At 35.2% G+C, this 26,606-nt stretch overlaps 1 protein-coding gene across 1 annotated transcript; it reads left to right on the plus strand.

Moving 5' to 3' along the window:
- The first annotated feature begins 11,099 nt into the window (after positions 1 to 11,099).
- LOC116907100 (olfactory receptor 7G2-like) lies at positions 11,100 to 12,053 on the plus strand. The gene has a single exon (XM_032910068.1). The coding sequence runs from the start codon at positions 11,118 to 11,120 to the stop codon at positions 12,051 to 12,053; it is 936 nt and encodes a 311-aa protein (XP_032765959.1). The 5' UTR covers positions 11,100 to 11,117.
- The last annotated feature ends 14,553 nt before the right edge of the window (positions 12,054 to 26,606 follow it).

A 26,606-nucleotide genomic window follows, 5' to 3' on the forward strand; every position in this document is an offset into this window, starting at 1 on the left:
TCTCTCTGTCTCTCTGTCTCTTTCTCTCTGTGTGTGTGAGTGTGTGTGTGTGTGTGTGTGTGTGTGTGTGTGTGTGTGTATTTATGGAGAGAAGTAACTTTAAAATTTGGCTAACTTTAGAAGTGAATATACCATTAATAATTTGAAAAATCACATTAATGCTCCATTCCCTCAATTATTTAAATCATGTAGCATAATAATTTAATCAGGGCAAACATTTGTTATTTGCTAACCAAACTGTATGTGTGTGATATTTAGTGGTCCTCAGCTGTGCTAGATATATATAATTGATTTGTAATTTTCTGGCCATACAGGCTGTCTTATTGCAGTGCCCCTGTTCTTATCCATGTTAAAGCAGGCTGGAACTAATGTTGTGAGAAGGGACTGAACCTTTAATTCTTTTAGGAAATACATGCAAATTTGTAACAGTTCAGTTTTTATAAAAGTCACATACAAGGAACCACTCTTTCAATGATATTTTTGTTTTTGAGTAAAAGGTAAGAGGATATATAAATTTTCCTGGGAAATTATTGCCATTTTCATGAATGTGGGTAACATCATGTTTAGAAGTTTTGCAAAGGTTGAAGCTCCTGTCTATAAACCCTAAATTTATGTGTTTCTCTTTAAGTATGTAAATTTATTCAGTACTTAGTAGATATTTATGACAAAGGCAAATAGTTGTTGTTTCATGATGGTATTAGTTTCAAATTTGCTAAGATATATTCACATTGAATCGTCAGAATGCTTAATTCAGTCATGTCATATTGTATGCCTGAAAATAGTCATATTTGAAGCCAGCTTCCTGACTGCACATTCTTTACCAGCCTGCATATAGGAGAGTGTCACATTTTAGAACACTATCTTCAAATAAGTTAGGTACTTTCCTTTTATATTTACAATATAATTTCAGTATAATTATATTTGCAGGTATTTAGCCAATATTAATTTTGAAATAAAATATATATTTGTACCAGCAAAACAAGAATGGTGACTAGAGAACTGTAAATGTAAGCACAGCTGCTGTTAGTAATTTATCATGAGTATTATATTTAAAATAAGAATGGTGATAAGATTTTCATTAGCATAAAATCTAGAAAACGAGATAAATTCAAAATAATTGAACAGTGAAAGATGTGGTTTTTCTATGAATGGGGTATTTTTTCCATGAGTTACTATTGCTCAATGTTGACCTCATATATTGCTAATCTATCATAATAGATCAACAGCTAAGTAAGACTAAAGATTAACAATTTCTCTGCAGTAGTTTCCATAGTTCCTTGAAAAGCTATACAACAAGTAGAAAATTTCAAAGTCACTGTCACTTTATTAGCATCATGCTACCAAGTCATTACTGTTTCATTAACTTGCTTTAGGATGCAATCAATGACTGATTTCTCACCTTGTCTGCACCAGAAGTGTTTGAACATTTATCAGATGCTTTTTTGAACCTCAGAATATCTCAGTGGTTTGTATGATATTACCATTCAATAAAATATTCTGAAAAGGGGTTGGAAAGGATGAGACTTTTGAAAACTTGACAATGCTTCAGAATATTGCTCTGTATACAGCATGAAAATAGGGTGCATTTGTTCAAACTATGATCCAAGGAATATTTATAACGAGATCTACAGCAAACGGTGGTGCTCTGCAAGCCTGCTGAAGCTTAGCATCTCAGTGTAGAAATGTAGTTGAAAATTTAGTCTCTTCTCTCTCTCAAACATGTTATGAGATAGTATTTGTTGTTTAGTTGTAATTTCATCTTTGAGAAAACACTTTTCATCAATGAAAAAACTAGTAATAGTAACATTAATATAAATTCTCAATCAAGAATTCTGGTGTAGTCATTCAACAATCTGGGTGAGAAGATGTCTGATCTATAGGATATCTTCTCTGGACATTTCAAAATTGTTTGCTTTGTGCATACAGTTTTGTTCATAATATATGCTAACTAGAGAAACACCTGGGCTTCTGGAATTGGAGAAAATTTTAAAATGATTCCTAGATAATTTTCAGATATTAATTTGCCTTCAGACAAAATGTTAACTGATTGGCATATGTGTTACAAACTGTAGCTGAGATAATATTAGTCAGTACCAGAGAACCTTTCTACATTCCCTCTATTGAGCTCCTTGTTTGACTTAAACTATGAAATTTTATGATCTTATTATCACAAGATATAGCGTTCCCCAGCACATTGTCATCCTTGACATCTAATTGCTGTTGCTTTGGTTCCTTTTACGTGCCAGCATGTGACAGGGAACCTCTGAGAAGAGCAAAAGTGGATACTATTAGAAGAACAGGTAGTTCCTTTATGTTAAATATATTCAACAAGGAGTATTCATCAGTGTTTGTATCATAGATTTAGATTTCCCTACTTTTCTGCATACACAGATTTCCTGAAGTACATATAGCAACTTTTCTCTTAAATTTGCTTTTATTGTACTAGAGAAATTCTCACTGTTTCTAATACTGCTCTCTTATTCCTAAGGGTTAATAAAGTCAAGGTAATGACAGTCAAGCACACACATACACACACAAAGAGGGGAAAGGGGAGGGGGAGGGGGAGAGAGAGAGAGAGACAGAGAGAGAGACAGAGAGAGAGAGGAAGAGAGAGAGAGAGGAGACAAACTGAAACAAAGATGGGCAGATTAAAGATGGGGTTATCATGAGAGTCAAATAATAAAAGTTTCTTTTTTACACACTGTTTATAAAATTTAGAAAAGTGTGCGCTTTGCAAATTGATTACTATCCTGCCCTTAGGAAATATATCTAGTAATGCCCATGAGAACACAGGTCACCTCATCTAATTTAATGTTTCCTTATTCTAAAAAGAAAATAAGATACTGTACAATTTTCAAGTGTGTGAGCCTTACATTGGAAGAAATAATTATCATTGCCAAACTACTTTCATGTTCTCTGGGAGCTCAATACTATTGCTCTCTAAGGAAATGTCTACTTAAAAACTCAATTATTTAGATATAGTATATGGTAATTGTCTGTCACTGGAAGATTGCCTTCTCTCCTGTTTTCATAGATTTGTGTTTGTTTTCCTCCTTTATCTATTTTTGGTCTATGTTTATACTGTATAATGACATGATATTAGTCTCCTGAGAATAGTGTTCATTAGGATGAGGCAGAGACTCAAACAATTATATTCACATAAATGTAGAGGTAATTGGTATAATATAATATTTTCATTTACAGCATGATTAATTAAGTAAGATCTGTTGAAAGGCAGTGTTTTTTAACTATTGCGAAAGAACTCCTAGAGGCTTTCCACCTGTCACAAATGATCCAAAAATTAAAAGTAAGAACACCTGACAGAAAAATCAAGAAAAAATGTTATAAAGTAATTTGAACTAATTTTGTTATTAAGCTTGCGATACGTTTCAGTGTACCAAACAGTTTTTATACAAGCATGAGAACCTGAGTTAGAACTCTAAACATCAACATGTTTTAAAAGTCAAATTTGGTGTTTGTTTGTGTTCCCAGAATTAGGAAGGTAGAAATAGGTGGATTCCTGTAGCATTCTGGTCAAACAGCCTTCACTAAAACTGTGTTTAAAACAAAAAAACAAAAAAACAAAAAAAAAAAAGGATTGTTAACAGATAGTATACAAGCTAGCCAAGATATAGGCTTTAAGCCTTTCTTAAGCTGGAATGGATAACTAAATGTTCTGTTTAACTGGTATAGTGATGGACTGGGTGTTGAGTATATCATATGCTTCATAAATTGTAGAATGGTAATAATTGTATTCAATTTATATACAAGTGAAAAGGCTTTTTAACTGGACAAAAAGGGGGAAATGTTGTTGTTTGCCCTGGAGTTATCTGTATTTTGATGCTAATTCCACTGCCCCAAGGACAGCTGCCTAGTCACTTACTCAGGGCTCAGGTGACTTCACCACCTCCCCATTGAATTTGTAAAATACAGGTAAGAGGCAGGTACAGGATAGAAGGAGGCCTGTCATTGGAGGAGAAGGAAGGATGGGTGGGAGAGAAGTTTGGAGGAGACTGGAAGGGAAAGGAGGAGAGGAGACGGAGAGAAACCATGGCAGGACGAAGGAGGCTGACGTTAAGGTTCCACTCTGAGTATTTACTGGTTGTTGCTAATGTTCCTAAGGGATGGATGGTACTGGGATTTGTATGTTTAGGTGGGCAATTATATCTTATCAATTGGGTCAAAAAAAAAAAAAAGGTGTAAAAGCCTCAATGACAGTCCCTAAGTTAGTATTCTCACCTACTCCTAAGTGCACAAGCATGTGCCTATGAACTCACAACAAACACACACACACACACACACACACACACACACACACAGAGAGAGAGAGAGAGAGAGAGAGAGAGAGAGAGAGAGAGAGAGAGAGAGGTAGATATATGCACCTGAATGTCACACATATTTGAACACATAAAGTCATTATGAATTGTCATTGTTAATTTGGTATTCGGAAGCATTTGCAAAGATTATCAAATAAATTATCAGGTAACTTAAACACTGAAGTAAAATTGTCAAAAAATTTACTGGGGGTGTTCGTTATATCATTTCCTCTTATATCCATGAGACAGATTAAAAGGAACTACCACAGATATATTTTGAGTGTTTTTTTTCCCAAAATACTGGAGCCATGACAAAGTTGTAGGTATTTAAGTTAAAAGGTCCATGTGCTAAGTTCCCTTTTTAACTTTGGTTTTGTTTGAGAGCATAAGCTAATCCTATGAAACATAGTATTTTCTCCTTGATAAAATGTTATTCCTAAAGAATATGTGAAAAAAATCATTTTCTTTTTCTCCCTTTCTTTCATTCTTTCTTTCTTTTTTTTCTCTTTTCATTCTTATTGGAAATAAAACTTCCATAAGTATATTCTGTGGTAGATTTAATAAATTTCAATAAACCTCAGTTTCCTCTTCTTAAAATCTGCCAACACTTTCCCCCAACTCCCTTCTTCCTGAGATCCACTCTCCTTCCATTTCCTCTCCAAAAAAATGCTGGCCTCCTGGTCTTGACAGCTAAACAGTACAAAATAATATAAGAAGGCCACCCAATAGGAGAAAGAAGTGTCTCAAGTGCAGGCAAAGAGCCATACACCTGTCTCCAGTGTTAGTAGTTTCACACACACACACAAAAGAAAAAACATATAATGATTATGAAACTCGATTTTTGAGTTATCTGTCATTAATGTCTTACACAATGAATAATAACATGATGTCTAGATAAATTTCTCTCATGTGTTCAGCTCTGTGTATTTTTTCAAGTGACCCTGAACCACCAAATTATGGTAGATGATTGTACTAATGCCTTTTTCAGTTGTAGTTTCTATTAAAACAAACACTTCTTGATCTATCTCAAAGAGGAAATACTATTATAGTTAGATACATAGGCAAAGAGTTTCAAAGTTTATGTATGCATATCACATCAGTTTTTGCATAGTCATATGGTTAGGATCATGTGGATTATATCTATAATATGAACTTAAAATTTAAAGACCATATTATTTTAAAATGTTCTATCAGGCTAATGATACATAGTGGTTAATCTCATCATTCAGAATGCTATCGTAGGGGAATTGGAGTTTCAGTCTGATATGAGCTCGATTACAAGAGACTGTTTCACTTTTATGGGTTCTGAGATTTGTTCCTAGAAGTTATATCCCACTAATGCCTTTTCCCATCCACCATGCTTCATTTATATTCTTATATAATTATCATATTATACCAGTAGTTTAAAATTATCTTTTAATAGTTTGTTTTGAACTTTATTTATAAATTATAATTCAATATCATCAATCCACATTTAATTATGATAATGTTGCTTATTGGAATGTTTTCTAGCCTTTTCAAATATTGTAGGCTATCTGTAATGGTTCTATATTCTCTTTAACTCTTAAACTACATGTATCAAATAAAGGAGCTATATGCTCAAGCATGTGAAAAAATTAATATAATATTGGCTACAATTATGACATTAAAACATACTAAAAAAGATCATCTCAGTTGATACTGAGAAAGCATGTGACACAAATCAACACCCTTCCATGGTAAAAGCCTTGGAAAGACCAGGAGATCAAGGCCCATACATAAACACAGTAAATGCAATATATAGCAAACCAGTAGCCAACATCAAACTAAATGGAGAGTAACTTGAAGCAATCCCATTAAAATCAGGAAAGACAATGCTGCCCACTTTCTCCCTACTTATTCATTATAGTCCTCAAATGCCTAGCCAGAGCAATCAGACAACAAAAGGAGGTCAAAGGGATACAAATTGGAAAGGAAGAAGTGAGTATATCACAATTTGCAGATGATAGGATAGTAGATAAAGTTCCAACAGAAAACTACTACAGCTGAAAAACAAATTCAGTAAAGAGGATAGGTACAAAATTAACTCAAACAAATCAGTAGCCTTCCTCTAATCAAAGAATAAACAGGCTGTGAAAGAAATTAGGGAAATGAAACATTTCACAGTAGTCACAAATATCATAAAATATCTCAGTGTGAATCTAACCAAGCAAGTGAAAGATCTGTATGACAAGAACTTCAAGCCTCTTCAGAAAGAATTTGAAGAAGATCTCAGAAGGTGGAAAGACCTCCCACGCTTCTGGAATGGCAGGATTAATATAGTGAAAATGGCCATCTTGCCAAAAGCAGTCTAGAGATTCAATGCAATCCCCAAAATTCAAACTCAATTCTCAGAGAGTTAGAAAGAGCAATTTGCAAATTCCTTCAGAATACCAAAAACAAAAAACAAAAAACAAAAACAAAAGAAAACCAGGATAACTAAAACTATACTCAAAAATATAAGAACTTCTAGGGGAATCACTATCCCTGATTTCAAGCTGTATTACAGAGTGATCTTGATAAAAACTGTATGGAATTGGTTCAGAGATAGGCAGGTAGATCAATGGAATAGAATTGAAGACCCAGAGATGAGCCCATACACTTGTGGTCACTTGATCTTTGACAAAGGATCTAAAACCATCCAGTGGAAAAAGATAGCATTTTCAACAATTGGTGCTTGTTCAACTGGAGGTCAAAATATAGAAGAATGAAAATTGACCCATTCTTATCACCCTGTAAAAAGCTTAAACCCTAAGAGATCAAGGACCTCTACATAAAACCCTGATACACTCAAACTAATAGAAGAAAATGTGGGAAAGAGCCTCAAACACATGAGAACAGGGGAAATTTTCCTGAACAAAAGAATGCCGATGTTGGGGATTTACCTCAGTGGTAGAGCGCTTGCCTAGCGCAAAAGGCCCTGAGTTAGGTCCCGGCTCGAAAAAAAAAAAAAAAAAAAAAAAAAAAAAAAGAATGCCTTATGCTTTAAGATCAAGAATTGACAAATGAGACCTCAGAAAACTGCAAAACTCTGTAAGGCAAAGGACACTGTCATTAGGAAAAATGGCGACCAACAGATTGGGAAAAGATCTTAACCAATCCTTCATCTGATAAAGGGCTAAAATCCAGTATATACAAAGAACAGAAGAAGTTAGACTCCAGGGAACCAAATAGCCCTATTTAAAAATGGGTTACAGGAAATAAATAATGAATTCTCAGCTGAGGAGTATCAAATGGCTGAGGCACTTCTAAAGAAATATTCAACATCCTTAGTCATCAAGGAAATACAAATCAAAACAACCCTGAGATTCCACCTTGCACCAGTCAGAATAGCTAAGATTAAAAACTCAGGTAATAACAGATGCTGTCAAGGATGTGGAGAAAAAGGAACACTCCTCCATTGTTAGTGGAAATACAAGCAGGCACAACCACTCTGGAAATTAGTCTGGAGGTTACTCTGAAAATTTAATATTGTACTAACTGAGCACCCAGCTATAGCATTCCTGGGCATATACCGAAATGATGTTCCCACATATAACAAAGACACATGCTCCACTATGTTCATAGCAGCCTTATTTATAATAGTCAGAAGCTGGAAAGAATCTAGATGTCCTTCAACAGTGGAATGGATATAGAAAATGTGCTACATCTACACAATGTAGCACTAATTGGCTATAAAAAAGGCCTCATGAAATTCATAGGCAAATGAATGGAACTGGAAAATATTATCTTGAGTGAGATAAAACACTCACAAAAAACCACACAGGGTATGCACTCACTGATAAGTGAATATTAAGTTTGAATTACCCAAGATACAATCCACAGACCACATTAAACACAAGAAGTACAATAAAGTGTGGATGCTACAGTCCTTCTTAAAAGGGGGAACAAAAATATTCACAGGAGGAGATATGGAGACAAAATTTGGAGCAGAAACTTAAGGAATGTCCATTCAGAGCCTGTTCCACCTGGGAATTCAGCCACCATACCCAGTCAATATTGATGAAGCCAAGAAGTGCATGCTGACAGGAGATGGATATGGCTGTCTCATGAAAGACTCAGCCAGAGCGTTACAAATACAGAGGTGAATGTTACCAGCAAACCATTGAACTGAGAACAGGGTCCCCAGTGGAGGAATACAGAAAATATTGAAGGAGCTAAAGGGTCTTGCAACCCCATAAGAACAATAATACCAAACAACCGGAGCTCCCAGGGACTAAAGCACCATTCAAAGGCTACACTTGGACAGACCCTTACCTCCAGCTGCATATGTAGCAGAGGATGGCCAGGTTGGGCACCAATGGGAGGAGTAGCCCTTGTTTCTGCCAAGGCTGGAGCCCCCATTGTAGGGGAAAGTCAGGGCGGGAATGCGGTTGAGGATGGATGAGGGAGAGGATCGATGAGGAGGGGGAATACCCTTATGGAAAAAAGGGGAGGGAGGAGGAATAGGGGGCTTGTGGATATGAAACCATGAAAGGGAATAACATTTGAAATGTAAGTCAAAAATATCCAATTAAAAAAAGAAAAATATACAAGTTGGAAAAAGAGAATTCATGTCATAAAACATTAAAAAATTTTATTGCTCAAATCATTTAAAGTTTTTAAATTGGTAAAAAAAAAAATAGTTAAGAAGCTACTTTGGCAGTAATATCAATGCCATAGGAAAACAATAGAGAAAGAAAGACAAGGAAGTTTTCTATAACAACCTCTTTCCATACTTCAACAATTGCTCAGAACAAAACAAAACAAACAAACAAAAAATATCAACAGCCTGAACACAGAGCCATTGAAGATCACTTTTAAGAAATATGATATGAAGGCTTGACTATAGCTCTTTACAACTATGGCTTCTAGCAGTGATGTGGGGTTGGAAAGGCCTCAGTTCTAAATAAGCACCAAGCCACTTAGAGTATGACCATGCTAGTGAACGTATAGCACTAAAGATACTTAAGGGAAATACTACAAGAATACAAATTTAGTTTTATTCATAGTTTCAGAGATATGTTTAGGGAAATTATTATGGATTAGGTGAAAGAGGAGAGTGATTTCTGGCTACATCTGTCAAATAAGGGTGATGCATTAAATAGACAGAATAAAATTCACAGCTTGGTATTCATGTAAATCCCTTTAAAATTAGAATGTGGGCTGTTTCTCACTATCTTGCCTGCCATTAGATATCCTTCCCATAACTGGATTGCCTTGTATAACCTCAGTCGAGAGAATGTACCTAGTTCTGCTGAAATTTGACATCCTATAGTAGGCAGGAACCCTAGGGACCTTCTAATTTTCTGAGAAGGAAGGGAATAATGGGGAGGGTCTTTTGAGGGCGGGACTGGGAGAAGAATGGGGGATGCAATAGGGATATAAAGTGAATAAATACATGAAGAAATAAATATAAGATTCCACTTATCTGGTCTCCAGAGTCAGAGAACAGGCCACTTGGAATGCTACTTGCTTAACAAAGTAGACATTATTGGGATTGCAACTGTGAAGAAGATAAATGGACTGATGAGTAGTTATTTTTATTTATCACCCATGAGAAAAGAAGCTGTGTAAGTTTGTGTGTGGTATAAATTTAAAGCACAGTATTTATACTCTCAGTACCAGAAAACCTTGGATACATTAAGACATCAGTTCCTGCGGATATATACTCAATTTCCAATATTCAGGTAAGCTATAAAAATTAAGGTAATGCCAGTGGGATAGATGATGGAGGGAAACTCTCCTTCCCATCACTACATCATCTATTACCATGTAAGGCAGAAGGGACAGCTGTTTGCAGGGTTTTGAGAGTAGTAGAAGTGGCCAAGTCTCTCCCTGACTGAAAAACTGTGGTAAGCAAGCCTGGCAAATCACATGAACTGCATTTTAAAGACGGTCTTGGTTGCAGAGGTTTTATATAAGCTAGTATAGAGTGCATGATTCAGGACACTGAATTGGTCTAAGCCAACATCTATGCCATTGGTGAACTACTAGAGTGCATGAAGTGACCAGATTACAGATTCAAAATTCAAGAATCTCTATGATATAGGGCAACAGCAAGCTATCTATAGAAGTCATGTTGAAGTTCAAGTATTGGTAGAGTAGCAAAAGCAAAAGCCACAGAACAGACCAATGCATCATGGCAATGATATTAACAAACAAAGAGGTTTGGGGAAGTATAACACGCAGTGATACACTGTAGCTTCCATAATGAGATGTTTTTCTTAGTTGGTGGTTGTTGATGATTGTAAGATAAGAGAGCTGATGAAGGAGGATGGAGACATGAATGACTTTTGGTGCATAATTGGAAATTCACAAAGAACAAATAAAAAAACTACAGGGAATAGCTTATAAAAATTTCATCCTGAAAGAACAAGAATACAAAAGTAAACAAGGAAAAGTGAATGATAAAAAGAGATTCTCTTGAATTGTCTCTTGTCCATCATATAATCACATAAATTTAACCAAAGTTTTATTTACAGGTTTCAAAATCTGGACAATGCAGGTGTGATTTTATTCCATTGAAAAATAATGTAATTCTCAATAAATATTTCTCCTCAAATACTAAAGAATTTTCCTAAATTTTCACACTGTGGAGAGTTATCAGAGTAGTTTAAGTACTTTGGTCAACTATTGTACATAAGCTGTGTTTAAAATATGATATAGGTCTATATCAGTACAATTATTAGAGGCAATGCTATTCTAATGCCATTCTGGCAGGTAGATAAGTGATTCTGACAAAGGTGCTCACAAATTCCATTTTCTTTTTACGTTTTCCTTTTCAAAGTTTACACCAAAAATATGGAACTGAAAAACCAAACAGCAGTTTCAGAATTCCATTTACTTGGACTGACAGAAAATCACAAACTGCTGCCCCTCATCTTCATCATGTTTCTCTCCATGTATCTGATTACAGTTCTGGGAAATCTGATTATCATCTTGGCTATCAGCTCTGGGTCACAACTGCACACTCCCATGTACCTCTTCCTCTCTATTCTTTCCATTAATGACATCTGCTACAGTACAGTCACAATTCCAAAAATGCTGGTGAATATCCAAGCCCATGACGACAGCATAAGTTACATAGAATGTCTATCGCAAATCTGCTTTGTTTCAATTTTTGGTGGAATGGAAAATTTTCTCCTGGCAGTGATGGCCTATGATCGCTATGTAGCCATTTGCAAACCCCTGAGGTATACAGTCATCATGAACCCTATTTTCTGTGTCCTCATGATTCTATTCTCCCTCTTCTTTAGCATTATGGATGCCCTACTTCACAGTCTAATGGTTTTAAGACTTTCCTTCTGCACAGAACTAGAAATTCCACACTTTTTCTGTGAGCTGGCTCAGATTATCAAACTTGCCTGTTCTGATACATTTCTCAATAATTTTTTAATATTTGTTGCAGCTTTTGTCTTTGGGGGTGGTCCTGTCTGTGGAATTGTTTTTTCATATATTTACATTGTGTCATCAGTCTTGAGAATGCCATCTTCTGGAGGGAAGCATAGAGCTTTCTCTACTTGTGCATCACATCTATCTGTTGTTTCCCTGTTCTATGGGACAGGTTTTGGTGTTTACATCAGTTCAGCCGTGACAGATTCTCTTAGAAACACAGCAATGGCTTCCATGATGTACAGTGTAGTTCCTCCATTGCTCAACCCATTTATCTACAGTCTAAGAAATAGAGATATGAAGAAAGCCTTGAGGACACTTGTTGGTAGACTCTATCTTGTGTGATATAATACATGTTAATGATTTGGCATTGCAGAGAGAGTCAAATTAAGAATAATCTTAGCTCTCCACTTTGCTGTACTCACTAAAACAATTCCAATGTGTACTTGGTATACTTCAACTTATATAAAATTTGCTTTCAGATTTTTCCAGATATATCCCCATCTTTTATTTTAGTTCTTATAGAATTTGCTTTAACCATAATTCACAGAGAGGCACAGTAAAGTTAGAGATGCGATAGTGTTATTTCTTCTCTGTTGTTTTCTTAAATTAGTTACTGTTGGTAACCTATACAAAGTAAGTGTAACACTGAGCCGAAATGCATCCATGTGATAGTATTATTGCTTACCAGAGGATTGGAATTTGTTTCTTAGACTCTAAGTAACTTGTTAAATGTTTTGGATACATATCACCTGTGCCTTGAGAGGCTCTATCAGAAATAATGCAATTATTTCCATGATGCATAGTGTTGTTTTTCTATTGTCGAATCCTATTGTTTATAGAATGGTTTATCTTGTGTGACATATCCTGCAGCATGAATGTGTCATTTTAGAAAAATTCAATTTAAGTGGAATTATAATGAGCTGAAGTTCTCCAGTTTCCTGTAATCTTTAAAATGACTGCAATATGTGAGTACTTGGCATACTATATTTGGTAAAGTTATATTGTCTTGATTAATATTTATCAATCAAATTTAGATTTTAAAACATATTTTGTCCACAGTACACATAAAAAACCCTAAAATTACAGGTGTCTTCATGTCATGTTTTCTTTATTAATTTCTCAAAAGTAGGTACTGTTGGTAAAGTCTATACCGGATAGACACTACTGAAACAAAAGTCCATCTATGTGATAGAATTTTTAGTACTGGAGAACTGAAAGTTCTGTTTTAGATTCTGATCAACAAAATAGTTATTACTGAGAATTATTCTTTATATCATAATCTGAATATGTATTTTATTAAGTATTATTGTTGGGAAATTTATTTGTGTACTTCGTACAGATGTTTTTGCATTATTCAAGTATTGATTTCTGTTCCAGCAGGGTGCTGAATATTGTGTGGACTTTGGTATTAAAAATTTTATGTCCCTGTCACAGTGTTTCATAAACATTTTTGTCAACTTCTGAATGGTTTAATAAACATCTGATTGCTTATAACAGGTCAGGGAGGGAAAGTAGGACATCAGGGAAGAGCTAAGAACTCTGAGAAAAAAATCAGGTATGGGAGATTTTGCCAGCCAGAAATGGTTGAAAGAAAAGGTATTGGAACTAAAGAAGGTGTAAAGGGCCACTTGATGAAATTTACATTAGAATAAATGAGATGATTAATTTATATGAGCTACTTGTGAAATAGCCTAAGGTAAAGCCTGACGTACAAAAAATAGTATTTTTTCTCTGTGACATTATTGGCTGCTGACAGTTTTGAGACAGTCTATCAGTAATTAGCATCAATAAAATTTACTTCATTTTAAAAATACAGTTTAGATACATGGTACTTGAAACTGAACAGTGAAAGTGACATCATTTATAAAATATAAATTATGTTTTTAAATTTTGAATTAAAGTTGAACATGTTTTTCTTTTCAAATACATAGAAAGTAAGGCATATGGCAGGTTATAGTTCATAGTATTTCAAATCTACTCAAAACTGCTGTGAGTTTTGGGGAAATGAAGATGTCAAGTTAAATATAATACAGAATGTTGTATCCCTTTAGTTCTTTTTTTTTGCAACAATCATGTTGAACTTTGATGCAGTAACTTTGTTACATCTCTGCACTGTACCAAGTGGTAGACTTAAATACATTTCTAGTTTTTCTGTCATTTAGGTGGAATTATAAGATGTGGTAAACACGAGTATTAGATTTTGCAGAACCAATAAATGAAGAGAAGCATTTTTTTCAGTTTTGTGTAACTAGAAGAACTATTTTAATATTATTCCATGTATTAAGGTCAAAAATGAGAAGACAGGAAAAAAATCTTAATTTACAATAGTTATGAAGATGAATTTCAGATTTGGGCAGTCAGTATTTTATTTCTAGTATTGATTATGTTCCTTCTTTCACTATTTTAATTATAATTTAATTTTATTACCCACAAATAATAACCATATAAAGTATTTAATAATATATTTTGTAAAGTTCTTAGATGGAAAATTCTTTGCTACGCTTATGATTCAATTGCACATTGCTTTTGCAGTATCCATATGGACACTTTGTTTGAAAATTGATGTGAATAATGAACACATGATTTAAAATACTGAACACATGATTACAATTGTTGTGGAGTTATATTTTCTCTATTGATTTTGCAAAAGTAATTACAGTTGATAACCTGTAAATAGAATGAATACCACTGACACAAAGCTGCATTTTTGTGATAATACTATTGGTGATCAAAGAGTTGCAACATATATTTTAGATTCTGAGCATCTTGGTAGATGTGTACTGATAATCTGTCATAATAAGAATACCCAGAATAATATATCCTCAACAATTACATTTTCTTCCTTAAAAATATCTGTTAGTTTTGATTCAAAATGCTTTAAAAGGAACAGTGCAAGTTCTCTCAGAACAAAATTATGAATCAGCGTTTGCATAAGTGAATTAAAATTGAACACTTTTTTCCGGAATATAGGATAGTAAAAGATCTATAGCAGAAAATAGTTAATTATTCTTTGATTCTCCATTAAATCTCTTCTATCAATGCCTGATTTTCTTGATAGCTGAAATGAGTTTAGGAAAAAATGTAGATAGGAAATTAAATAGGATCCTGTGAAGGCTTAATGCCCCAGGGCAGAGGAATGCTAGGCAGAGCAGTGGGAGTGGGCAGGGGGCTGGATCATCAACCTCATAGAAGCATGGGGAGGGGAATGGGATAGAGGGATTTTGGAGTGAAATCTGGGAAAGTTAATAACATTTGAAATGTAAATAAATAAAATATCCAATAAAAAGATATTATTTAAGCCCTTTCCTTTGCTACAATAATGCCTAATTCTGAAATAATTGCCATACTAAATCCCTGTACTAGACTTGGTGAGCAGGGTTTTCTATTAATATATCTAGTTTTGATCTTTAAAATGTTATTTATTGCACTGAGTATTAATGATCCAGTACATGACGCTACATTTATGCATGCACAGGAGACCACTAAGTAGACCAGTTTTGTTTAAAAAAAAAATACACGCCCTAAACATAAGAAAGTGGTGGAGTGATGGGGTGGAGGGTGCTGGAATTAATCTGGATGGCTTTAATCAAAGCATATGTGTGCATGTAAAAACCCTGCAATTAAAAATAAAATATTTATTTCAATCTAATAATAGGAAATATTTTAGAAGTAGGTTTGATATCATGTCTTGATAAATTCCATTAGGCATTTACAGGTAACTTTTTAAATAATAACATATTTATGGTTTCTTGTTACATTTAACTGAATACGTGCAACCTATATATTGAAAGTTATGCTTATTTTCATTCATGATCAAACTGTATTTAAAGATAGGTATGACCATGAGTATATATGTTAACTCGAGAGATGGAAAAGGTAATGTCAAGAGTGTCCTTCTGTGAAAAGTCATTGACTAGAAATAGGGGTCCTCAAAATCATGACAGGCTTGTAGATATTAGGATGCCAGATTGAATATACACAAAGAGAAATATGTAGCCCAAATTCATGTCAATATAAAGGCACTCTCACTATACTGCAATGAAAATTAACTTCCAATGTGACAACTGAGAAGACTAAACACCAAGAAAAGAAAGGGGAAAAAATAGTTAAAGTCTTAGATACAGAAGTACATATAAAGTTTTGTTTTGCTTTTATAAATGTATTGACAACATGACAAAATGGGAAGTACTTTAGGGAGGGAAGAATTGATGTGATTATAACATACTTTTGCAAACCTAATACTTTTAGGAATTAAAAGTTCTTCCGAACTGGAAGACCCTAACATTGTTCCCCCACACCAAAAAGAATATTAATATACCAAGTTCAGTTTGTGTTCCTCATATACTTATTAGAGCATAGTCAAACTCCCAGTTACCACCTCATTAGAAATAACAAAGTTCTTCCCCTACTCATTGCCAGAAGTCATCAACTGTGAAGAGCTTCACTTCAGCATCATTATAACATTTATAAAGAACTCTTTCCAATGGGGCCTGTCTGGCCTGTTTAAATGTGTGCCTGGGGAATATTACTACTACTACTACTACTACTACTACTAATAATAATAATAATAATAATAATAATGGAATTTCCATGTTCCCTTCCTCCAATCCCCCTTCGCCTGCTTCTATGTGGATGCACCCATTTCCACAAACTCATTCACATCTCAACCCCTGGAATTCCCCTACACTGGGGAAAAGAGCCTACACAGGACCAAGGGCTTCTCCTCCTATTGATACCAGACAATGCCATCTTCTACTAAATATGAGGCTGGACCAATGGGTTCCACAATATGTACCCTTTGATTTCATGGTTTAGTCCCTGGGAACTCTGGAGAATCTCAATTGATGCTGTTGTTCTTCCTACGTGGTTGCCAACCCCTTCACCTCCTTTATTCATTTCTCTAGCTCCTCCATTGGGGTTCCCATGCTCAATATGATGGTTAGCTGGAAGTATCATAATCTGTATCAGTAAGGTTCTGGCAAAGCCTGTCAGGATACAATCATATCAGGTGCCTGTCAGCAAGCAATTCTTAGCATCAATAATAGTGACTGCATTTGGTAGCTACGTGTGGGATGTATCCTTAGGTGGGATAGTCACTGGATGGCCTTTTCATCAGTTTCTGCTCCAATACTTGTCCTGTTTTTCCTTGCTCAAGTATTTTTTCAGTCTTCTAAAAATAACTGTTGTGTACACATTTTGGTCTTCCTTAATTTTGAGCTTCATATGGTCTGAGAATGGAACCTTGGGCTTTCCAAGCTTTTGAGCTAATATTCACTTAATCAGTGAATGCATACCATATGTGTTCTTTTGTGACTTGGTTAACTCCCTCAGGATGATATTTTCAAGTTCCATCCATTTGCCATCCATTTGCAAAATATTTTCTGTAGTCATTGTTGCTAATAGCTGAGTAGGACACCATTCTGTAAATGTACCACATTTTCTGTATCCATTCCTCTGTTAAAGGAAATCTGCATTCTTTCCAGCTTCTGGCAATTATGAATATAGCTGCTATGAACATAGTGGAGGCATATGTCCTTGTTATATGTAGAAAAAAATTTTGGGGTATATGCCCAAGAGTGGTATAGGTGGGTCCTCAGGTAGCGCTATGTCCAATTTTCTGAAAAACCACCAGAATGATTTTTAGAGTAGTTATATAAGCTTGCAGTCCCACCAAAAATAGAGGAGTGTTCCTCTTTCTCAACATCCTTAACAGCAACTGCTGTCACCTGAGTTATTGATCTTAGCCATTATCATTGGTGTGAGGTGGAATTTCAGGGTTATTTTGATTTGCATCTCCCTGATGACTAAGGTTGTTCAACATTTCTTTAGGTGTTTTGTGGCTATTTGATATTCCTTAATTGAAAATTCTTTGTTTTGCTCTGTAGCCCATTTTTTAAAGGGTTATTTGATTTTCCACAGTCTAACTTCATGAGTTCACGTATATATTAGATATTAGCCTTCTATCAAAGGTAGGATTGGTAAAGATCTTTTCCCAATCTGTTGTTTGCCTTTTTGTCCAATTGGCAGTGTCCTTTGCCTTACAGAAGCTTTGTAATTTATGAGGTCCCATTAGTCGACTCTTGTTCTTACAGCATAAGCAATTGGTGTTCTGTAGAGAAAATTTTCCCCTGTGCCCATGTATTTGAGGCTCTTCCCCACTTTCCCTTCTATTAGTTTCATTGTATCTGGTTTTATGTGGAGGGCACAGATCCATTTAGACTTTCTCTACTCGAAGGAGAAACAGGCTGAGAAAATACCCTGAGTGAGGTAACATAATCAAAAACAAAAAATAAAAAGAAAATAAAAGAAAAAAACCACACACACACACACACGGTATGCACTCACTGATAAGTAAATAATAGCCCAAAAGCTTGTATTACCCAAGGTAAAATCTACAAACCACATGAAGTTCAAGAAGATTCATGATCAAAGTGCAGATGCTTCAGTTCTTCTTAGAAGGGGTAACTTTTAAAAAAATCAATATAGGAGGAAGTACAGAGACAATACTGAAGTAAAAGTCTTCCAAAGATTGCCCTACCTGGGCATCCAGCCCATATACAGCCATGAAACCCAGACAATATTGCTGATTCCAAGAAGTGCATGCTGACAGGAGCCTGATATAACTGTCTCTGGGAGGGTCTGCCAGAACATGATGAATACAGAGGCAGATACTTGAAGCCAACCATTGAACTGAGAACATGGTCCCCAAAGGAGGAGATAGAGAAGGGATTGAAGGAGCTGAAGGGCTTTGCAACCCCATAAGCACAATAACACCAACCAATCAGAGTTCCCAGGGACGAAATCATCATCCAGATTACACATGGAAAAGACTCATGGCTCCAGGTGCATATGTAGGAGGGGAAGACCTTGTTGGGCATCAACGGGAGGAAGAGTTCTTGGTATTACCAAGGTTCCACTCCACCACCCCCTCCGTGTAGAGGAATGTCATAGTGAGGAGACAGGAAGGGGGGGGATGGGGGACACTCTCATAAAAGCAGGGGGAGGAAGGATGTAATAGGAATTTATGGACTGTAAACAAGGAAAGGGAATAACATTTGAAATGTAAATTTTAAAAATCCAATAAAGAAGAAAGTAATTAGGGAAATAACATATTTCACAATAGTCATAAATAATATAAAAATACTTTGGGGTGATTCTAAACAAGCAAGTGAAAGATCTGTATTACAAGAACTTCAAGCCTCTGAAGAAAGAAATTGAATCCAACTTTTTGTTCTTCCTCTCTTTTTCTAGTAAGTCTGGAAAGAAATATTTGGAGAATTTAACTTGTGCTGTGAATTAACATATGATATAGAAATAACAGTTCATTCAATCCACGTGAAATGTTGTTAAATATATTTTAGTTAGGGTTACTAAAACTTGGTACATATTATGTTGTCACTTATTATTGTGTATTTGTTTGAAAATAAGTTTTAACAATGGTAGCATTTGGATCTTTACTGTTCAGAAACTTTTCTGCAAATATTGAACAAGAGTCCAGTTTGAAACTCTCAGTTTCTATATGTCTTCTATGTACTCAGGTAACTACCATGTACAATGATACAAAATTCTTATGTCTCTATCATTTTGTTAGCTTCTACCAGTAAAGAATATGATCACATAGACATGTTAGGAGGCCTGCAGAAACTGAGGTTAAATAATGACTGAGTATGTGATCATATATGGAGTCCAGCATCTTCACTTAAAAATCCCTCTCTACCATGGATTGTCTCTAAGTATTATATGTCAATCAACTGACTGTATATAATTCATATCTTGTATTAAACTTTACCTGACATTATGAGTAAAATGGGTAGTATATACATTTAATTTATAACCCTTATAAAATAATTCATGAATTAATATCTTAAATGGGATAAATGCTGATAACAGGAATTCATTATGGTCACTGCAGTTCTAATTGAGATACATGTTAATATCAATAACTCCTAGAAAATTATATATTTCAAATGGGTAAAGCACTAAATGCCTTGTAAATGAAATGAAATATTCTGTTAAAGTAATTTTTCTGTTTATTGGGTTGTTAATGATATTAAAGTGTGTTCTTGGAATTTTCCCCAATCTCTTCGTTAAGTAGTGATAACATCTGTATCTTCAAAAAAATTCCTCAAGTCTTATGAAAAAAATTGATTAATTGTGCCAATTGATTGTAGAAGTTTTTGAAAGATTCAATACAAAATAGTTGTTTACAGATTATCAGAAGCATTTCATGATATTTTCAGAGAGCAGATTTCATTCCATGTTCTGGTATGTGAACTGACTCTACATAAATATTCTCTTTCAGGATATATGTTAGCTGATACTGATGACAACAGGTATTCTTTATTCAATTGCAAGAGACCATCAAAAGTAGAAATTATCCATAACTTATTACTCACATTCAGTCTTACATAGGTTTTCCAGATACCTTAGCTCAAGGACATGCAAAATTGAACAGCTAATAATAGGAAATGCGGTAGAAGTCTGAAAATTTCTTGAGAAACATATTAATGGAAAATGTTTGAAGAAAAAGCTTTCTATCACTTTGCAGCAAGACAAAGAAATGATAATAAAAATATGTCCTATGTGTTCTATATGCAATGAACCTCTGTTAACTTCTGGTACTCAACCTTGGGGTACCAAAGACAATCAAAACTAGCAGACAAGTGTTTTCCATTTTCTAGAATTTGGAAAACAAAAGTTTATATATATACTACTTCATGACAAAAAGTTATAGAAAGAGCCAATCCTACTTACAAATCATGTTTATTAAAAAAAAGGAAGCATAAAAAATCCCAAGGTTAGACTGAATAAGGTATTGTTAACACAAAATTTTCCAGACAGAAAATATAACATTTATGTGTATACTGTATAGAAAATAAGAGTACATTATTGTGAACCACTATATTAAACCATTATTTACTTTACAAGATACTTTATAACTATTATACCTTTATTTTGTTGGATTTTTATTTACATTTTTAATCTTATCTCCTTTCCTGGTTTCCTGTTCATAAACCACTATCCTATTTCCCCAGCCCCCTCTTGCAATGAGGGTGTTCCCAACCCATCCAACAAACACTTCCCTCTTCTCCGCACTGACATACCCAATACTGGGGAGTAAGAGGGTCCTACCTTGGCAGGACCAAGGGTTTCTCTTCCCATTGTTGCCCAAGACCATCCTCTGCTACATATTCAGCAAGAGCCATGGGTCTGTCTATGTGTACTCTTTGGATGGTGGTTTAGTCTCTGAGAACAACTTCAGCAACTTCAATCATTTTTCTAATACCTCCAATGGGGACCCCACTCTCAGTTTAATGATTGGGTGCAAGTAATAGCCTCTGTATTCATCATGTTCTGGTAGAGCCTCTAAGAAGACAGCTATATCAGGCTCCTGTCAGCATGCACTTCTTGACATCAGCAATATATTCTGGGTTTGGTGGCTGTCTGTATATGGACTGTATGCACAAGTGGAGCAGTTACTGGAAGGCCTTTCCTTCAGTATCTGCTCCAAATTTTGTCACCATATTTTCTCCTATGATATTTTTGTTACCCCTTCTAAGAAGGACTGAAGCATCCACATTTTGGTTGTTTTTCTACTTCAGCTTCATGCGTTCTGAAGATTATATCTTGGGTAATCCAAGCTTTTGGGCTAATATCCAATTATTAGTCACTGAATAAATTGTGTTTTTTTGTGATTGGGTAACCTCACTCAGGATGATATTTTCTAGTTCTGTCTATTTGCGTATAAAATTCAGGGAGTTGTTTTTAATAGCTGAATTGTACTCCACTGTGTAAATGTACCATATTTCCTTTATACAGCCATTTCTTGAGGGACATATGTGTTATTCCATCTCCTGGCTTTTTATAAATAAGATTGCTATGAAGGCAGTGGAGCATGTGTCCTTGTTATATGTTAGAGCATCTTTTGGGTATATGACTAGGAGTCATATAGCTGGGTCCTCAGATAGTACTATGTCCAATTTTCTAAGCAACCTCTACACTGATTTCCAAGGTGGTTGTACCAGCTGGAAATCCCACCTACAATGGAGGAGTGTTCCTCTTTCTCCACATCCTTGCCAACATCCATTATGTTCATAGCAGTCTTATTTGTAATAGCCAGAAGCTGGTAAGAATCCAGATGCCCTTCAACAGAGGAATGGATACAGAAAATGTGGTTACATCTATACAATGGAGTACTACTTAGGTATCAAAATCATGATGTCATGAAATTCATAGAAAAATCAATGGAACTAGAAAATACCATACTGAATGAGGTACCTCAATCCCAGAAAAACACACATGATATATACTCACTGATAAGTGGATATTAGCACAAAAGCTTAAATTACTCAAGATAAAACAAGCAGACCACATGAGCTCAAGAAGGACTACCAAAGAGTAGATGCTTCAGTCTTCCTTAAAATACTCATTTGAGAGGATATTGAGATAAAGTTCGTGGTAGATACTGAAGGAATGGGCATTCAGAGCCAGCCTTAACTGGGGATATATATATATATCCACCAAAACTAGACAATATTGATGATGCCAAGAAGTGCAATCTCACAGGAGGTTGTTATATTCTATCTCCTGAAAGTCTCAGTCAGAGCATGACAAATACAGAGGCAAATGCTAGCAGTAAACCATTGAACTGAGAACAGGGTCCCTGTTGGAGGAATTAGATAAAGGATTGAAGGAATTGAAGGGGCTTGCAACCCCATAAGAGCAACAATATCAACCAACTAGAGCTCCCAGGGAATAAACCACTACCCAAAGACTAGACATGGACAGACACATGGCTCCAGTCACATATGTAACAGAGTATGGTCTTGTTGGGCACCAATGGGAGGAAAAGCCCTTGGTCTTGCCAAGGCTAGACCCCACAAAGTAGGGTAATGACAGGGTGGGGAGACTGGAAGGCAGGGTGGTTGGGGAGGAGGAACACCCTTAGAGTAGAAGGGTAGAGAAGCGTCAGAGGGTGCTTATAGATGGGAAGCCAGGAAAGGGAATAAAATTTAAAATGTAAATAAAAAATATCCAATCTAAAAAAAAAAAGAATGGATTGATGTGCATTCTTCCACATGCCAATCTCCACTTGAACCAAAACAATTTGATGAAAAATGCTATCTTTTTTCCACTGAGTGGTTTTAGCTCCTTTGTCAAAGAACAAATGACGAGACATATTTGGATTCATTTTTGTGTCTTCAAATATAGTCCATTGATCTAACTGCCTGTCTTTATCACTATTGCTTTGTAATGCAGCTTGAGGTAAGGGATGGTGATTCCCCCAGATTTTTTTTTTTATTGTTGAAGGTATATTTTGTTATCCTGGGGTTTTTAACTTTGCAAATTTCTCTTTCAAACTCTATGAAGAATTGAGTTGGAATTTTGATGGGCACTGCATTGAATCTGTAGATTGCTTTCAGCAAGATTTCCATTTTTACAATATTAATACTTCCAATTCATAAGCCTGGGATGTCTTTCCATGTCCTGAGATATTGAATTTCTTTCTTCAGTGATTTGAACTTCATGTCATATAGATCTTTCACTTGGTTATTTGAGTCAGACTGACGTATTTTATATTATTTGTGAGTATTGCAAGGGTGTCATTTCCCTCATTTATTTTTCAGACTGTTTATCCTTTGAGTATAGGAAGGCTACTGATTAATTTGATTTAACTTTATATCCAGCCACTTTGCTGAAGTTGTTCATCAGCTGTATCGGTTCTCTGGTGGAATTTTGGGGTCACTTAAGTATATTATCATATCATCAACAAATTGTGATATTTTGACTTCTTTCTTTCCAATTTGTATTTCTTTGATCTCCTTTTGTTCTCTGATTGCTCTGGCTAGGACTTCAAGTATTATATTGAATAGGTAGAGAGAGAGTGGGTAGCCTTGACTAATCCCTGATTTTATTGGGATTGCTTTAAGTTTCTCTCTATTTAGCTTGATGTTGGCTACTGGTTTGCTGTACATTGCTTTTACTATGTTTACGTATGGGCAGTGAATGTGTGATCTTTCCAATACTTTTAACATGAAGGAGTGTTGAATTCTGCCAAATGCTTTCTCAGAATCTAATGAGATGATCATTGTTTGTTTTTTCTTTAACTTTGTTATATAGTGGATTATATTAGTGGATTTCTGTATATTGAACCATCTCCACATCCTTGGGATAAAGCGTACTTGATCATAATAGATGATTGTTTTGCTGTCGTTTTAGATTTGGATTGCAAGAATTTTTTGAGTAAATTTGCATTGATATTCATAAGGTAAATTGGTCTGGTTTTCTTTCTTGTTGAGTCTTTGTGTGGTTTAGGTATTAGTGTAATTGTGGTTTCAAAGAATGACTTAGGTTGTGTTCCTTGTGTTTCCATTTTGTGGAATGATTTGGATAGAATTGGTATTAGGTCTGCTATGAATGTCTGATAGAAACATCTAGTGATAGGCACTAAACACATCTGGTCCTGGGCTTTTTATTTGTGAGACTTTTAATGAATGCTTCTATTTCTTTAGCAATTATGGGGTTGTTTAGATGGTTTATCTGATACTGATTTAACACTGGTACCTGGTATGTGTCCAGAGAATTGCCCATTTCACTCAGATTTTCTCAATTTCTCTTGTTATATCTCCCTGTTTCTGTCTGATTTTGCTAATTTGGATACTCTCTTTATGCCCTCTGGTTAGTCTGTTTTAGAGTTTAATAATTTGTTGAATTTTTCTAAGAACAAGCTCCAGCTTCTGTTGATTCTTGGTATAGTTTGTTTTCTTCTACTTGGTTGATTTCAATGCTGAGTTTGATTACTTCCTGCTATGTGCTCTGCTTGGATGTATTTGCTTCTTTTTTTTCTAGAGCTTTAAGCTGTGCTGTAAAGCTGCTCATGTACGCTCTCTCCAGTTTCTTTCTGGGGGCACTCAGGACTATGACTTTTCCTCTTACACTGCTTTTATTCTGTAAGTTTGGCTTTGTTGTGCCTTCGTTTTCATTAAATTCTAAAACGTCTTTAATTTCTTCCTTTATTTTTTCCTCGACCAAGTTATCATTGAGTAGAGCATTGTTCACCTTCCATGTGTATATGGGTTTTCTGTCATTTTTGTTGTTATTGAAGACCAGCCTTAGTCCATGGTGATCTGTTAGGATCCATGAAATTATTTCAATCTTCTTGTATCAGTTGAGCCCTGTTTTATGACCAATTATATGGTCAATTTTGGAGAAGGTTCCATAAGTTGCTGAGAAGTTAATATTTTTTGTTTTAAGATGAAGTTTTCTATAGATATCTGTTTAATTCTTTCAGTTCTTTACTTTTGTTAGTTTCTCTGTGTCTCTGTTTAGTTTTTGTTTCCATAATATGTCCATTGATGAGAATGGGGTATTGAATTCTCCAACTATTATTGTGTGAGATGGAATGTAGCTTTGAGCTTTAATGAGTTTTCTTTTATGAATGTAGGTGCTCTTGCATTTGGAGCATAGACATTTAGAATTTAGAGTTCATCATGGTAGATTTTTTTCCTTTGATGAATATGAAGTGTCTTTCCTTATCTTTTTGAGAAATTCAGTTGAAAGTAGATTTTATTTGATATTAGAGTGGTACTCCAGTGTGTTTCTTGGGACCATTTGTTTGGAAAATTGTTTTCTATACTTTTACTATAAGTAGTATCTGTCTTTGTCACTGAAGGGTGTTTCCTCTATGCAGCAAAATGTTGCATCCTCTTTATGTATCCAGTCTATTAGTCTATGTAATTTTATTGGGGTATTGAGTCCATTGATATTAAGAGATATTAGGGACCAATGTTTGTTTTTCCTTGTTATTTTTGTTGTTAGAGGTGGAATTATGTTTGTTTTGTGCTTATTTTTTTGTATTAGTTGAAATTAGATTACTTTCTTCCTTTTCTTGGAGGTAATTTTTCTCCTTGTGTTGGAGTTTTCCATCTATTGTCTTTTGTAGGGCTGGGATCGTGGAAAGATATTGTGTAAATGTGGTTTTGTCATGGAATATCTTGATTTCTCTATCTATTTGAATTCAGAGTTCTGCTGCCTTTTTAACATAAAAAAATGTTCTTAGTTCTTGATGATGAAGATAAAATTAATGTCATCTCTTCCCTACCTTTTAGGAATTATGTATCGGAAGATATAAAGTCATCATTTTATTTTTTATTTTTATTACTTATTTTATTCATTTTCATTTCAAATGTTATCCTCCTTTTAGTCTTCCCTCCACAAACTCTGCACCTTTACTCCTCTAGTTTTTCCTCTACAAGGGTGCACTCAAACCACTGACTATTCCTCCCTTAACACTCTAGCATCCCCATCCCTCAGGGTAACAAGCCTCCACAGAAAGAACCAAGCAACTCTCCTACCATTGATACCTGATAAGGCATTTCTTTGTTGCATGTATAGTAGGAGTCATGGACCCATACACATCTACTTTTGGTTGGTTTAGTCCCTAGGGCTCTCAGGGTTCTAGCTAGTTGATATTATTGTTCTTCCTATGGGTTGCAATCCCCTTCAGCTTTTTCAGTCCTTCTCCTAACTCTTCCACTGGGATCCCTGTGTTCTGACTAATGATTGGATGTGAGTATAAGCATCTGTCTTAGGCAGGTGTTGGCATAGCCTCTAAGAGGACGCCCATACATGGCTCCTGTCTGTAAGCACATCTTGGTATCACAATAGTGTGGGTTTTGATGTCTGTATATGAGATGGATACCACAGGGGGAAGGTCTCTAGATTGTCTTTCCTTCAGTCTCTGCACCATTTTTGTCCCTGTTTCATTTTAACAGGAATAACTCTGAGTTAAAACTTCTGAGATGGGTAGTTAGAATCCTGAATTAGTTCTTTCCATTTGGCTTCAAAAGTCATGGACTCATTGTTTTTAGTAGACCAATAGATTGCATTGTGTAA

This window comes from Rattus rattus, chromosome 8 (assembly GCF_011064425.1).
Source record: "Rattus rattus isolate New Zealand chromosome 8, Rrattus_CSIRO_v1, whole genome shotgun sequence".
Classification (NCBI taxonomy): Eukaryota; Metazoa; Chordata; class Mammalia; order Rodentia; family Muridae; genus Rattus; species Rattus rattus.